At 36.4% G+C, this 16,394-nt stretch overlaps 1 protein-coding gene across 3 annotated transcripts in view; it reads right to left on the minus strand.

The window, feature by feature from the left end:
• Positions 1-113: 113 nt before the first annotated feature.
• The window catches only part of PDE6C (phosphodiesterase 6C), a 30,424-nt gene continuing 14,143 nt past the window's right edge, over positions 114-16,394 (minus strand). Inside the window, exons 10-23 of one of the 3 annotated variants that reach the window (XM_074907457.1) lie at positions 15,629-15,772; positions 15,477-15,545; positions 12,279-12,425; positions 11,793-11,900; positions 11,573-11,682; positions 9,890-9,977; positions 8,135-8,235; positions 6,891-6,998; positions 6,560-6,623; positions 5,485-5,559; positions 5,257-5,340; positions 2,997-3,150; positions 855-906; positions 114-229 (exon numbers count right to left, since the gene is read on the minus strand). In XM_074907457.1, the coding sequence (XP_074763558.1) occupies positions 887-906; positions 2,997-3,150; positions 5,257-5,340; positions 5,485-5,559; positions 6,560-6,623; positions 6,891-6,998; positions 8,135-8,235; positions 9,890-9,977; positions 11,573-11,682; positions 11,793-11,900; positions 12,279-12,425; positions 15,477-15,545; positions 15,629-15,772 (1,272 nt within the window). In that variant the 3' untranslated portion in view covers positions 114-229; positions 855-886. The remainder of the gene's footprint in view (positions 230-854; positions 907-2,996; positions 3,151-5,256; positions 5,341-5,484; positions 5,560-6,559; positions 6,624-6,890; positions 6,999-8,134; positions 8,236-9,889; positions 9,978-11,572; positions 11,683-11,792; positions 11,901-12,278; positions 12,426-15,476; positions 15,546-15,628; positions 15,773-16,394) is intronic. The other 2 variants (XM_074907455.1, XM_074907456.1) reach the window with 2 other exon arrangements.

Here is a 16,394-nt window from a genome sequence, read left to right on the forward strand (position 1 = left end):
TCTCCATTACAAATTATTTCCAACAAATGGCAAGTGTTTAAAGGACTGTTAAGAGATTGATCTATACTATTCTATGCAAAGCAGAAGTCCACTGGGGCTCACTGAAGTTTTTTCTAGGTGTCTTTTCTGTAGCAGAAAACAGTGTCTGAGACAAAGAATTACAAAATTACACATGTTTTGGATTTCCCATCCTCTCCACTTCCACCACTACCTCCAGCTGCATTTCCATCTAAAAAATGGAGAAGGAAAATAAAGTGAGTATTTTCTGTTAATTTTAGCTGCTCTAATTTCTTGTTAAAAAGGTGTTGCTTTTGTAATATGCATATTATGTGTGTTTGACCTTCTGAAAATTGAACATGCTTTCAATACTTGGTGGGAAAATGGAAAAGAAACAGTAACACATGTTATATATACATATGTGTATATAGTATATCAGCTGATACCAACATTTCTCAAAGGACCAAACACACACTGAACCACTCTTGCTGGAAAGTTTCAGTACTTAAATATATTTAACTCTATCTCACACATACACAACTGAGGTATGCAAGCCATGCAAAAGAAACTCTTAGATCAATATAATCTGTGAATCTGTTCTTGAAGCAGACGATACAAAAACTTTAATTTGACCTAATTGTATAAGCCTTTATCCAGCCTTGCATGAATCCCTTTGTAGTTACCAATTCAGAGAGAGAGAGACTTTTTATGTTGTTATCTATAGCTACTGATTCTGTTACTGTCTCTCAAATGATTCCACAGATGTTCACTGGTCGTAGTTAAGATTCTTTCAATATAATAAATTGTGTTTCCAGGTTCATTTAAGGTAAGATACCAATATTAGAATTAAAACTTACATTTGAAAGCTGTGGATCACCATGTTACTAGGTCATTTTCGACCCTTTCCACCTGCATTGAAACATGTCACATAATCAGTGTCCTACCTTCTGTAATTTGTGGATATAATCAACACTATGTTACTGTGTATTTTGTTTCCTTAGTTTAGTACTGTATTCTGGTTTAGTTTCTGTTCTGAACTTTCCACTGTAGTGGTTCAGCAAATATGTTTATTTTGTTTTCTGTCTGCTGAATGGCTAAGAATAGCCAGGTCAGTGTGATCTAGAGAAACCACCATGGTTCAGCATGTATCAAATTATTGTTTGTATGAACTGACTTAACAAACCCATATGTTTACATGGCCTTGATTTGACAGTGTCAGATCTGTTGTTCACAAATGTGCATGACCTCATTCCAGTGCACATTTAAAAAGATGCAAAAGAATTCACTTACATTTTGTGATACCAGTTATGACATGCAAAGGTCAGATCCTTAGGTCCTGTTCATGCTTGCCTAGGTAAGGTTCCTTGTGGGAAAATACTTCTTTCCTTAAGCCAATGACTAAATCATTCCAGAATACCCATGATGTAAGATGGTCCTAACTTCAAGTGGGAGTAAAAATACCCGAGTCTTCCTAAATGTATAATTTAATTTTTATTTGAGAACCTTATGTTTAAGGGTATAGGATCAGGCTTTACTAACTATACTTTTTGCCAAGAAAGCAAATGTATAAGGAGGTTGGTTTGTTTTGTTTTACTGGTATTGCTGTGAAGTTCAGATACTTATATTCCAATGTAAGGAAAGAGTACTTTGTTCATACTCACAACCAGCTAGTTCTCAGCAATAAACTAATCTTAAATAAGATTATATGATTAATTGCAAAAAAGTTAATTTAAAAATAAATTTGGGAGAAAATGAGGTGGGCACGATTTCTGTGAAAGTGTGTGTAAGTAATATCACAGCATGAGCAGGCCAAAATATTTCTTGTAATTTTATTACAATGATAATATTTGACTGATTTTACTAAAACTTCTCTTTCAAAAATCTGCATTGATTAAATCATGTAACTTACAGTCCTTTTTTAACCTCTTTGCAACAACAGGGTTTTTTTTAATTTTAGCCTAGTATCATTTATTTTAGGAACTAGGAACTTTATAGTTCCACTCCACACTGACAGTAACTTGGTGGGTGGCCTTGATCAGTCTCTCTTTTGTGTGGAATGTGAATACTCACCTATTTCCCACAGACACTGATTAACAAATAAATTATTCAGTACTGGTTTATGTTTTAAAGCTGTGAAACACACACTTGGAGTAAGATAACTTCTTCAAACTAGCTGACAGTAAATCATTCTGTAGTAATCATATGCATTTTAATCTCTGAACCTTTTCAGTCATCTCAGCAGATTGGCAGAGCTGTTGACCTGCTGTTCCACATGCAATATATAATACAAGTAACTGACTCATTTCATTCTTACATTTGAGTGATAGGTTTTCAGTTTCTATAAAATCAGATTCTCTTCTAGGTTATCATACGCAGAACCATACTTTCAGTTTTAGGACTTGGGCTGTTTTAGGAAGATTAGTGTTAAGTTTGTAATATGAGAGAGTGTATTTCAGCCAAGAAACTGATGGTAGGGAGCTAGAGCCAAAAGCTTTATCTTAAACTTGGAAGAGAAGTGCGAATTTGCACTGCTTTTTTATGTTCCAAATGCACACTATCCATTCCCATCTCTTCTCTTCATGCTTTTCATTTTCAGCTTAAAGAAAGCACCTGAATACATTTGAGGCTGATGCCACACAGAATTTTGATACACCTCTGGTATTTCAGGTGACTGCAGCATTGACAGTTAAATTTTAAATTACATTCAGTTTTAAATCTTAAGACAACAGAAATTTTACATTCACTTCACTTCTGTGATGGTCACATTTTCTATAATTCTACAGTTTAGAAAATAAGGTCAGTGTACTGGATTTGTGTAAACTTTAAGGTTACTTCTCTTCCCAGTAAAGATAAAGCTAATTTGGCTAACTCAGAACTCGCATACCATTAGTATAAACTTTAATAGAATACTGAGCAAGTGCACTGCATGTGTGAATTTGAGAGAATATCTTGACTGCCTTATAAATACATATGAATGAAAACCTCAGAAGTTACCTAACCTTTTTTGGCAGCTGCTGCTTCTTCCTTTTGCTTTTGTTCCTCAATAACTTTTATCTTCTCTTCATATTCATCAGCTCGCGTTTTCCACTCAACCCTGTTGTTTTTAAGACCATCAAACATAGGTGTAATTTCCTTGTGAAACCTCGAAAATTCCTATACAAACAATTTGAATTAATAAATTAGAAATTTGTAAACATGGATGTTATGTGAAGTCTGAATATATGGAAATACTGCTGCTTTGAACACGAAACATTAGCTTTCATTTTTGTATTAAATATAATTCTGTATGTATGCTAGATTAATTAATTTTATTCAAGATCACATTTTTTAAAAGCACCTGTTCCTTCTCTGGTAGTGGGTTTTCTGTAGAAGAGAAAATTTTAAGAAGTGTGAGTACCTGCTGGTGTACATTTGAAAGCATGCTTTTGGCCATGCAGTGGTGGCATATTATTGGAAATAATGTGTTGGGATAATAATGCCCTATGGTGCACATAGTCAGTTAGGAAAGATCTGAATTACACTACGTGTTTTAGTATCTTCCCTCATCCCACACATGATAGTCTGATTCGCATAATACAATTACAACTATGATGCATGATATTTTATCATATGATTATCATTATCAGGATACAACTGCAGTGGTGCAACTCTCCCCCTCTACTCTACTGGGCTGCTTGGTGCAATTTCCTGCCCCCCTCACGCGACATGGCAACCTAAGATGAATTGGGAAAGGTAGTGGACCAGAGTGTTAAGGCACTCCCTTAGCACACCTGGTTCCTGCCCCCTCCCCTACCACTTAAGAACAATAATAACAAAGGCAGTGGACCCTTAATGCACCTGGCTCCTGCCTCCCCTACCAGTTGCGAATGGTAACAACAATCAGTCACCTCCTGACACCCTAATACAGCGGTACCTGGGTTGTGGCCCAGAGGGGGTGATGCCACAACTCCAAGATCTAGCAAGTTCTGGGCCTGCACAACTGGTAGAAAATACCAGAATATTCCGTTATACAAGTTGGGCTGAAATGGAAAAGTACCTGATGAAAATCAATTTTTTTGGACCCTATAAATAGCGATTCTGAGTGAGACCCTTTGAGCTCTCCTGAATCACAGTGTGTTGTGACGAGCAGCTCCCCTGAGTTGGTACGCCTCTCAGGCTCAGACTCCTCAAGGTTTGAAGATCATCTGCCCGCAAAGCCAATGAAAGGCCAGGGTGAAGTCAGACTTCTCGGGGCTCAATTATCACCCCTTGAGGAATACCAGTGCACTGTGAGTATTTGCTCCAGACTCCAGAACAGGGAAATTTTAACCAGAGACTAGCCTCTTCCAACCACCTCTTTACTTATCTGTGTGCTTGAATACGCACGTTTGCCTTCACGAGTGTGGATGTCAATATATTTCACTGGATATCCAAATATTTCTGTGCTGTTTATGTGTGTGTGTATGTTTTGTGTTTATACATACATATATACACTTTCATCTAGAAAACCTTGTAGTAAGTTAGTGTGAATCTTATCATTCTCAAATCTTGTCACTATTTTAATCATATTTTACCAAATCACCTTAATTTTTAAATCAATCAATCATTAAGTGCTGCTAAAATTCAACCTTTGATCTACCTCACACCACTAATAAATCTTAAATTGCTATTAAATCATAACCATGTCAAATACTTTCTTTTACAACAGTAAAAAAGTCTAGTATCCTGTAGTATGTTCCAAGCCGATGAGGATGTATCTGAAGATGTTAAAATATTACAAACCACTTTTCAGCATGACATTTTGGGATAATATTAAAGGCTACACAGGGTTTAATAATGTTGGCATTTCAATGCCTTACAGAAGATATAGAATATCTGTTATTTCCAGAATATTGCAAGTTTTTTATTCCCTTTGCTGTGCCATTGACTGCTTTCTGTAACCATTCACATGTTACGTACTTACATTAAATGGGACTGTGAAGAATCAGACTGGGCTTTCTAACTCAGTCTTTCAAGTTAGTAACAAAATCTCAGCACCCTCAAGTTTTACTGAGATCTTCCCTTTTTATGAATTTACTTCACATCTCTTGAATTTGCTTTGTGGGAGCAATTCTTCTATGTAACAAAAGATTGAAAAGTCATGGCAATTGCGATAGTTGTTTACCCTGTGACCAAGAGTCCTGCTGCTGTCTAGAATTTCTTAACTGTGACAGTTTGTCACTAATTGTGCTATCAGAACTGCTGCAGTGGGAAAGCAAAAAAAAAAAAAAAAATTCTTACCTTGTACACAAATGTACACACAAAATCTATAAAACCAACTTGGAGCTTAGGTAGTTCATCTCCTTTGTTTCTGTCCATCATAGGCTAGAACAGAATAGCAGTAATTTGGATTATGTAGATATCATGCTTTTTGGTGTAATGATCTAGTAAGCATCATGGACCATTATCTATCCAATGTTTTAATAAAAGTTGATGTTGCTTAACACAGTTAAATTATTTAGTACTTACAATTGGTTGTTGCTGTAGCACAGTTCGTTCCAGGTCACCTTGCTCCCAGAATTCGTTTGCAACCATGAGGGCAACCTGAATAATCACAATTCAATGGAAGTGTCAGCAGAAAGCAGTAAATTTAAATAAATAAATAAAAGAACAAGGCTTTCCAGAAAATGTGAAAATGTTGATTAACTAAGAACTGGCATATTACAGTTTACTACTTAACTACTATTACTAACTTTCCTTCCACAAAGAGAGGACTTATTTCTTGCTAGCGTTATGTTTGAGTAATTTAAAAAGTTCTCCAGAAATAAGGAGATTTCCACTCTTTAATCCCTGTAGAGATAGACAAGCACTTCTTTAAAAAATTAGACACTCTCTGGTATACTTGAGGCTTTTTCCAGAAGTTATATGCTGGTGTATGCTGAGTAAAGAATAGATTATTGTGAACAGAAACAAGAAAATATTAGCAATGTAATAGTCTTCTAGAGCCTGTAATGTGTATTACTTAGAAGACTCCACAAGCATCTTGCAGTTGTATTTTAATTATGCATTGTTAAAACTTATTCCTGTAAGGCTGAGTGATGAGCTTCAGCAGGATGGTCAGTAAGTACTGGAGTACTTGGAGTACTTACATACAAAACAGTGTCACACTGTACTACAGAATTTATTTTTAGTGTATTTAAGCTACTTTGCAATGACACCAAGATCTACAGAATAGACACAATTCAAATCATACTATTATTTTTAAATCTGAACCTTAAAAATTGCTGAAAAGCAGCAAACGTTGGATATCACAAAAATAACTGAGTGATATTTAAGGGTAGCTAGACCAGCTGACAGACTCAGGGATGCTAGTTTTAGCTGAAGGACAAGTAGAGAAGGGTGGAACAACTGTAGAGTGGTTGGGAGGAGGCATCATGGAACACACTCACAGTGACAGCAAAATAGAGGTGGTTTTCTAGAGCCTGCAGTTGCACGCAGATACTTAAATATCTATCAACTGATGTGTAATATTTTTTTAAATGATCATGCATCAGATAGGCAGTAAAAAATAGCAAATGCAGTATTGTCTTCAAAAAGTACCTACCTTACTTTGTACTTCCCAGGGCTTGGTTATTGCAGACAGGTCACATCCAGTCATCATCATAGCCCTTTGAAAACACAAAACAAAACAGGAGTGTAATTAGGATGAGGATACCAAAAAAAAAAAAAAAAGTTTTTTTTTTAAGGACTTTAGATACATAAGACATGCATTTTGTACATTTTGTGAAGATTGTAGAATCTGATTTTAAATCATGGTTATGCTCATCATTAGACAATAACACCAAGTCTTAATTTACATGTTTAGGTGCCCAAATTATTTTAAAATCTGGTCTTTGATAATTGACTGAACAAAGAGTAGAATATTAAACACCTACATGATGACTTCTTTTTTGGTTGGGTCAATAGATATATATTTAATTGCCTCCTCTTCAGTTTCCATTTTTTCAATTGCATCCACAATCTTTTGAAACATAGTTCTTTTCCTGTTAAGATAGCAATAAACCACGTATTAGTGAACAAAAGTTCCTACATTACAAATGAAATAGAAAACCATATTTTTGAGATTTATGCTTATCCAAAGTAACCATCCTAGTCATTGTAGTATCAAAGTGACACCTTCTTCCCATTGAGCTCAAACTTTTCAGGTAACCTAGCACATTTAGATTTTGCTATATACAAGTGACTTGTAAAGGTTTATGTCAGAATTCCTGACAAAGAAACATAACCAATTTCCTAACTTTATATTAAACTGTTTGGGGTGTCATTTCTTTAGTATTACATGTGCGTTACTTCCTGTAACATAATGAATTGGGGAAAGAAGCAAATACTAATAAATGTTCTCTGACTTCCTCCCCTCAAAAATCCAAAGAAGCACCAAGACCTGACTGAGAACATTCAAAATAAAAACATGTCTTGCTATCGCTTAATAAATCTTCTAATTTGCATTTAGAATGAATGAAATAATGGAATTGCTGTTCACTAAAATTTATTAACTGCTGTTGAACAACGTACTGAATTGTTTCCTGTCTCCTGACTTTAAATTGCCCTAGTCATAAGACATCTGGACCAAAACAAAAGGCTACGTGTATCTTTAAGGAAAATACCCATTATAAAAACACATTAAGTCAGTAGCTTAGGAACAGAATGGATGATTTCATACTTGGAGGCTTTAGCATATTTAGCATTGCGATTAGTTGATTTCTGCAGGGTTTTTTATAAACCAGCATCTTAATTTCCGTGTCATAAACATAATCCCATTCAGTATGAGTAATTGTGTGCTGATTATCACACTGCATGCAAACTTATGATCAGGCTAAAGAATCCACACTCCTGAAATACAGTGTTTGCTGTAACTTAAAAGCATATTTGAATGACCTACTAAATGTATACTTAAGTGTTATATACATCTATCTGTTCTCTAATTTGAAAGCTTCTAATGAATCTAAGAATGTCATGGTTTTTTACAAGAATTAGACTTAAAAGCAATTTTAAATATAGCTCTGTATTCTCCATATAAACATCTCTGTACTCTGCATATAAACAACTAAAAAGTACAGTTATAATTTCTATAGGATTGACATTTTTTTCAGTAGGAATTTATACAGGATTTAGTACTTACTTGAAATACAAAGCCAAGTCAGTTGCTATTATTGCAACTTCAAATAAGTGCAGAACAGTTTCAAACTGGCGCTTATTTAGGTTCTGGAAGATGTTTAAACTCTGAAAGATGGAAGGTTTACAAATTCAATTCCTTTTATAACACTATCTTTAATCTGTACTATACAGGTTGTCTCACAGAATGTGTGACAAAATTGGCCAACTACAGTCCCTACATTTAAATAATGCTATAAATGAGAAATTATTCAGTTGGTGAAGATGGCCCTTATTCATGGCTAATAAATGGCTAATTAACTGTGTGAGCAGGAGGTGGACCTAAGATGGTGCCTCAGAGGCTGCATAAATAACTAAATCCACAGTAACTCAAACAGTTGCAAGTCCTGTTGTTGCCGTATATAAATTAAAACCAAAGAAAACCACCTGTATTCCATGAAATTAGTAACGAAATGGCAGTTCTTCATAATTTCTTTACAGTTCATATTCCATAAACCTGATTTTAGTAGACTTTTTAAAGCTTCACAGTAGACACATTTTCCTCCCATTAACCTGAGTCAGCACAATTGCCTGCAGTCCTATTAGGGTCTTACCATAGTAAGTGCAATGTCCTTTTCCTCAGGCAGGGGGAATGAGACCATCACACTCAGCATTTTTCTAAGTGTCCTGGTTTTCCTTTCTTTAACTGAGGGGGCAATACCTGTGAGAGCACAGGGTGCAGCGATGCTGCTGTTGAGAGCCTCCAGAGGTCCTGACAACTGCTCCAGCAAAGAGCAGGGCTTAGTCCCCAGCATCTCACATTGGAAAAAGTACATTGCCATGAATAAAGGTAAAGGTGTTTTGGTTTATTTTTTTAAATCATAAATCTTCTGGGGTTTTTTTATGATCGTTGTGCTACTGGCTGGTGTAAGGCCTCATGAAGTCAGGAAATAGCACCACCACAGTATTAGAAAAGGAAAAATGAGGGTGGAAGTGAGTGCCTGCCACATTGCTGTGAACAAGTGGGATGGAAGTGGCACATGTGTTCAAGCCTTGCCTGTTAAATCTCTTATTTCCTTACAAAATATCTATTAGAGTTCTAAATAGTCTGGAGCCAGGACAGAGCCAGATGCCGAGGGAAGGATGACCGAGCCCCACTGGAGGAGCAGAACTCTGTGGGGCAGAGGGTCCTGATGGGCTGTGCTGCTGCCATTTTGTTGAGCCTGAAGAGACTGCAGTGGGGAGCCTCACCTTCGTGGCTGCTGGGGAAGGGCAGCTGAAGGCATAAGCCTAATTCAGGGAAGATCTGGAAGATGGGAGCTGCTGCAGAGCCTCATGATACTGTCTTCTCTGTTTTAGCAAGGTAAGGCGTGAGGGGGTCTGGGCTGCAGGTAAGGGGCCCTCCATAAAGAGCTCCATCCCTTTGTTCCTCGCTGAACTCAGACCTCATGAACAAAGGGCAGCAATTTAATTACATTTTGTATGTATGTATTGTATTTTCTGCTTTGGTTTCAACATGAAAATGGAAAAAAACCTCAGTGTGAGTGAGGCCCAGAGGAAAAGCCTTTCTGTCTTAAGTGAGTCTATTTCTGGTGGATTTACTGATGTGTCTCTAAGATTGGACAATGAAAAAGGATTTGGCTTAAACTTCCAAATTTTAGCATAATTTCTTAATCCGGACCTAGAGGAATGAATGAGTGAGACACGGTGAAATTTGGAACATGGTAACTTAATTGGATCCTTTGTATTGATCAGTGTGAACAGAAGGTTCATCCAGACGTACCTCATCTTGCAGTAGAGTTTTACTGTACTCTAGGTGATGCCTTTCTAAAATGGAAGAGCCGTGAAGTTTTGCCAGTGGAGCAGCTGACCTGTTGAAAAAGAAACAATTCTTTATAGTATTTTGGAGACAATACTTTTTATTCAGGATTCATATATTTAGGATTAAAATGCTTCTGATCTGCATGTTCAACAGTTTGATCTGTGTATTGTAATCATTGGTATGATGCAGAGCAAAAAAAAAAACTTGTCTGCCTTCACTCTTGTGACTAATGATGGTAATTGGAGAGCACTGGGTGTTCAGTGCCCACTAAAGTCAAAGACGTGGTTAGATGCCTCAAACTCAAAACCTGTGCTTTTTAAAACATGCCTCTATGGGTCTTGCACATTCAGTTTTGCTGTTTGTTTAATCTACACACATTCTGCGTACCTTAAAAGTAGCCGTTATCTATCTTTCATTTATTCTGTGGCACATCTTTTGAACTGTTGTCTGTCTGTAATGGCTGTGGGTCATGTCCCCTGTGATTCTTACTGTAAGTAAGTTAAATCTAAAGTAACAGTATAATGGAGTTTAATTCTTCTAACGCCCTTGGGCTCCTCCCCTCCCCCCCCAATCACTGTTTTATGGACTGTGCAAGTCCTGACAGCTCAGGTGTGTTCAGTCTTATCACAGAGCTCAATGCATCCCTCTGACATTGGGCTAAGCTTCAAGCAGAGGAAATTCTGCATCAGACTATGATAGTGGGAGGAAGGGAGAAGTGTCCTATCTACATAGGCTCCAGGTGGTTCTGCATGTTTGGGAGTGTATTTTCCTCCTTTCTTCTGTCAGCTAATAACTCCATTCCTTGGATAACCCAAGGCGGATTGCTACATGCTACCTGTATTTTCTGACTTGTGATTAGGACTGTTGTCGTAAAGCCTGATAACTTTTATAAATAGCTTTGCTGCACATGACCTTGCGTAGAGGGCTTTCAGCTAGAGAAGAACAGAACTAGGAAGATTTAAACCCCCTGTTAAACTTATTTGGATGAGAGGCAGTCTGCTGAAGAAGAATCAGCATCTGTTATTCTTGCTCTCCTATGTCACCTGGAGAATCCCTGAGAATAATCAGAAAATCCCCTCGCGTCACTGCTCTAGCACGCAGGCTGAAATACCTCTCCTGGGAGGAGTGTATCCAGGGTCAGAGGAGGAGGATGAATCACTCTGGAGATACAGTTGGTGGGAAACTGTACTCAGAAAATAATGGCTATAATCTTCTGGTACACATGACATTCTGAGAAACCTGTGTTCTCCAGCTCACATCCTGAATCCCTCTCCAGAAAAGTGCTTATGCTCTGACTTGAAAAAAAGTAACCCAGTTAGGAATTTGAATTTACTTTTCTCATTTCTTTGTGGCCTCATGTTCATGAGACTCTGCTACAATTCAAACATTGCTAGAGGTTAGTCTCTCTTAAAAATTATTGCAGCTCCAGGAGATCCTTCTGAGAATTCTGCTTTTGCATTTTGTCTTTGTGTTTCAGCTGTCATGACAAATGCTCTGAAGCAGAAATCTTCTGTAGGATAAATGTTTTTCCATACCAGTTGAATATGGAATATATACCTTGTATTTTCACAAGTTTTGACATGTTTTTTTTTCATTTGCCACTAAAAATACTACATTTCCATACATTTGAGCAGTAGTACTTACTTCATTTGATACAAGTTATTGGTCCCTCTGTGGTCAATGTCATGGCAGAAAGCAGCAGCAACCATGGCAAAGGCTTCTAGATCAGTATAGTATTTCTTTATTTTGCCTGTCTGTGAAAGAAAACAGACAATTCTGAGTGTTCTCCTTCATGAATTTTCCAGTTGGAATTGAAAGGAAAGCTAAATATTAATTAATGTAAGGTTAATATTAGCAACATTACCATCAGCAGAGTAAACATTGTTTGTCCCACATTGAATCCATGTCGCCAGTTATGGTAAGTGATATCTCGATAACCCTTCCTGACTGTGTACATCCATCTTGTAAGGACCTATTATGAACAGAAGTGGTTAAGACTGTGCTGTTAATTGAAACAAAATTATGGAATTTCTACAAAATTACTGGATTATACGATGAAATTGCTGTAATAATGTACAAGTTCTATGAAAGCAATTGCTTTTCATTGAATTAAACACGGAAACAGCAAATTGTTCTTATGTAACTGTATGTTGATTTAATTCCTTCTATAGCTCACGTGATTTCAGGATTAAAGTATTTACGACAAATGTGCAAATATTTAATTAAGAGTGGAAGATTGTTATCCATACTGCTAATATTTTAGTATTGCCTACTTTATATTAAAGTACCTACAGTCAGCTATTTTTCTTCTATCTTAAAATAAATACAAACAAAACAAAATAAATCAGACCTCAGCTGGGACTTTGAACTTTTCAACAACATTTATCTCAAAGAACAGTCGTATTCCACAAGTTATCAGGCCATGTTCTGTAACAGGAAAATCACTGAAGCGAAATTCATACAGTTCTAAATCTTTTGGATCTGGTAATTCTTCTTTCTGTTAGGAAAAGTCAAAAACACAAGGGTTTTTCTGGGAAGAACAAAGTTATAAAAGCTTTTTTATTTTCTTTTCTGACTTCAATAGAAACACTGCCTAAGGACAGTATACTTACTATAGCTTCAAAGGCTTCAGGTTTCAGTACAAACTAATGTGTATTAAGTCATGAAACACAATCGTCATACTGCTGCCTTTCTTCTCAGAGGATAGGTAAAAGTCTTTGCCAGGCAGTGCTTCTTCCTACTCTGAATTCCACCACAATTTGTTGTGACCATTTCAACATTTCCTTAGTTCAGAAATCTCAGGCCTTGGAATTTATCCTTCCTGATATAAAATCCTATGATTCTGCCACTTTCAGCCTGGTCTCAAGGCTGCAGTTCAGCTTTTTCACAACAAAAATGATTCTTGTTAATTGTTGTTCTTCCCTTTTGGATCTTATGAATAGTGATGAATATAGTCACCAAAACCAATCTGTCTAGAACAAAACATTTTTTACTTTCATGGTAAAGTATAACAACTATTTTTTAATAGCAGAAGGCTGGCTTACATGCCTATCTACCCATAGCCTTGTCTTGTCTTGGAGAGACTATAGGCAAGCAAAGATTCCTGTACAATTTTTAACCTCTGGAGTGCTGGTTGTTTCTGTTCCACAACAGAATTAGTCTGTCTTGTCTCCTATGACAGTCTCTCTTTGTCTGTGATAGCCTATATACACTTAATAGACAACCTGTAAGGTTGATTTGGCACATGGAAAGTAGACTGGAAAATCCTAGGAGATCAAATGTAAAAATGCACAAATCTTATTTGTGTTCTTTTTTGTCTGCTTGCAGTAGATTCTTGACTGCTTGGCTCTTGAATGATCTCAGTATATGCATAAAGTAAAAATTGTTGCAATGTTCAAATGTACAAAGCATTTAGTATTCATGGTTATTATGTCTTACGTCAAATCCCTTAGAGTCATTTACTTTCTAGTGCTGTAGTTGGTGATGATTCTGTCCTAGTAGTTGCCTTTCTGTAGTTTATAACAGTCTGTTCTGAATGATCCTGACCACTGATGAAAATGAGGGATCATTCCATAAGTAGTGGACTGTATAAGTGCATAACCTTTTCCCTATGTGCTAAGTTTCATTAGAAGCTGTCTGGATGCCATTCAGGGATTTTTCTCTCTCTGAAGGTCAGATACAGAGCTCTTTCTTGTACTGAAGAACCTCTGTAAAACATACACTAAACTGTAGAATGCAGAGGCTATGAAAGTTAAGAAGCCAGTATTAAATTTAAATTGTCTGTTTTGTATACATTATATAGATTCACACTGAATAGCCTAAATGGTAAAAGCAATATTAGTGAACTGTTCTATAACAATTTTCACCTGTATATCCCAAAGCCTAGGGAGAGTAGTATTACATTTTAAAGAATGTGCCCCAATCCAAACAATAATTAATTCAGGGATGTCTGATGCAAACAAAAAATAGATTATATGATTACAATGACTCCATTCTTCCATAGTAGCTTCCATAAATGATCTTAATTTTACAGATAAGGAAAAAAGACTGAATATATGCATATATTTCAACAAATAATGCTGAATATCTGTGCAAAGGTATTTCCTTCTCCCTGGGATTTTCCTTACTATCTACTCTGATCTGAGGTCAAGGACAAGGAAACCTGGAGCAGTGGTGTTTTAAGACCCATTAATTTGTGAATCATCAGATCTAGAAACACCTGCTTTATCCCATTAGCTATCTGGGATTCCAGGTCTTATAATAGGATAAAGCATTTGCATATAGCCTTGGCAGTGCAGAAGATATCAGACCTTTGAATTTGTGACTCCACCATGTTGAGAGAACCCATTTTAATTTCTTTTTGGAATTTAAAAATTCATACCAGTAATGTTTTTACATTTGGAGCCTGTACTATAATAATCACTTGTTGCTCTACCAGTAGAGAGATTTTTATAATGTTCATCTATTAATTTTTGCAATTCTTCATGCAGCTAAATTAAATTTACTTTAAAAGGTATGTGAAGCTACACACAGTCTGTTGATATTTTTTGGCTTCACCACTTGTAAGCTGTGTCAGCATCTGTTTTGTGGGAGCCAGTAAAACTTAACACCATTGCATTCCAGCATGCACCTGTACATAACTAAAAATAGTTTAATGAGATCTTTTCTCTATAGCTATGTCTACATTACTAAATGTGGTCTAATAGGAGGAAATATGTGAAGTGGTTGGTACTGGAAGTCAACAAATTTGTGTGCATTTGACCTTTTTCTTCAGCCTAGTTCTGTTTTGATCCATTAACAGTGGGAGTTCATTCAGTGTTTTCCTGGAGCACATCTTTGATTTTTGTTTCAGATGAAGTAAGCCTGTGCATGTGCTCCAGTTCTGCTCCACAATAAAAAGTGAAGTGAACTAACTGGGCAGAAACAGGAGTTTTCCTCCAAAAAGGCAATCCCTTTCTATATTGAAATACTAAGGCAGTAAGAGGACTGCACAGCCTGGAAAAGAAAGTGACTGATTTTTGGTTTAGTAGTAGCAGAGTTTTAATTTATTAGGTCAAATCTGTTTCATCACTGTGAGGTCACTGATCACTGTCTTTGGACTTCTCCCTAAGGAAATGAAGGAAAATTAATATGAAGGTAGGGTAGTTCTACAGGACACTCCTACATGTGTTTTCTTACTAAGAATGAAAGTGACCTTACATCAATGCCCATTCTTTTATTTTCAAAATTAAGTAAATTCAATTATAGGTCCCCATGGATATTTAAAGAATTTAAACACTTTAAATGTTCATTCATATAAACGTTTCTGTGTAAGTCTGACTATCCAAGTTTGTTGACAGAATGTTTCCCTGTAGGTAAGAGTGGGGTCTGCATGTAGAAGACCAAAGAGCTTGAAGATGTGTTATTAAATCATCTCCATCCAGCTTGTGGAACTGATAGCTAAAATCAGTATTAATCAGGGACTGGCTATACACAACTTCTTCTATAATGAGGGCACATTACTATCTGATACAAACATGCCACCAGAATGTTCAGTTTAATGACTTACCAAAATTCTGATAAGATCCTTTTGATCACATTCTTCTATGTTGTTTACATTTAATTTCTCCTTGTATTTCTAAAAATGAAAATGAGTAAGAAATTCAGGTTTTGTGTGGCAAATTTCCTACTTTGATTTTGTGACTGTGGACAGAAACTTACCAGTATAGATTCAACTTCAGAAGGGGTGGCCTTTGTCTGGTACATAAGCATTTCCTGAGCAATGTCCTTCCTGTTTTCAAGCTTGTTCATTTTGTCATAAGTGTCAGTGTTTAAAACAGACCACCCCAGGAACTGTGTGAGAGTCTGGAACAAAGCCAAGCAAAATGGTGATGACACCATGACAATAAAATTAAACTGATCATTTTCTTAAACTCCATTTTCTGGTAGTGCTCTTTGAAAAGCAGTGTGCTGTTAGAGGCCTTTACCTTCCATCTACAGGTTCTGTTAGCACCTCACAGCTTGTAGTGATGTTGTTTGTCTCAGCCTAGTAATTAAGGGCCCATATTCCCATTTTGTATAGAGAACTTTGAGGATTATGAAGCTTAAGTTAGCTGAGTGGACTTGGATACACTGTGTAGAATCTTATCTTGCCCAAGTGCATGTGATCATGAATACTCTGGGAACTCCCATGATCACGGGCATGATACCCACTGGCAAGCAGCACGCCATACCTGCCTACCCACTGCTAATTAGGAGATGCTGACCACCACTGAAAAGTCAAATGGTTAAAAATAAAATTATATCTGACTTTTGTTCATTATTGGTATGTAAATGATCTCATAAATTTTCAGATTTATAAAGGGAAATAAAATTTCTGATTCTCAAGAAACTGTGAAGATAAACATTTGGTTAGAAGTTAATATAGTCTCTTTTAAAATTTTTAGACATTTATTAGACTTTTTAAAATTACTTTCTACAATAATAT

This window comes from Athene noctua, chromosome 5 (assembly GCF_965140245.1).
Source record: "Athene noctua chromosome 5, bAthNoc1.hap1.1, whole genome shotgun sequence".
NCBI lineage: Eukaryota > Metazoa > Chordata > Aves > Strigiformes > Strigidae > Athene > Athene noctua.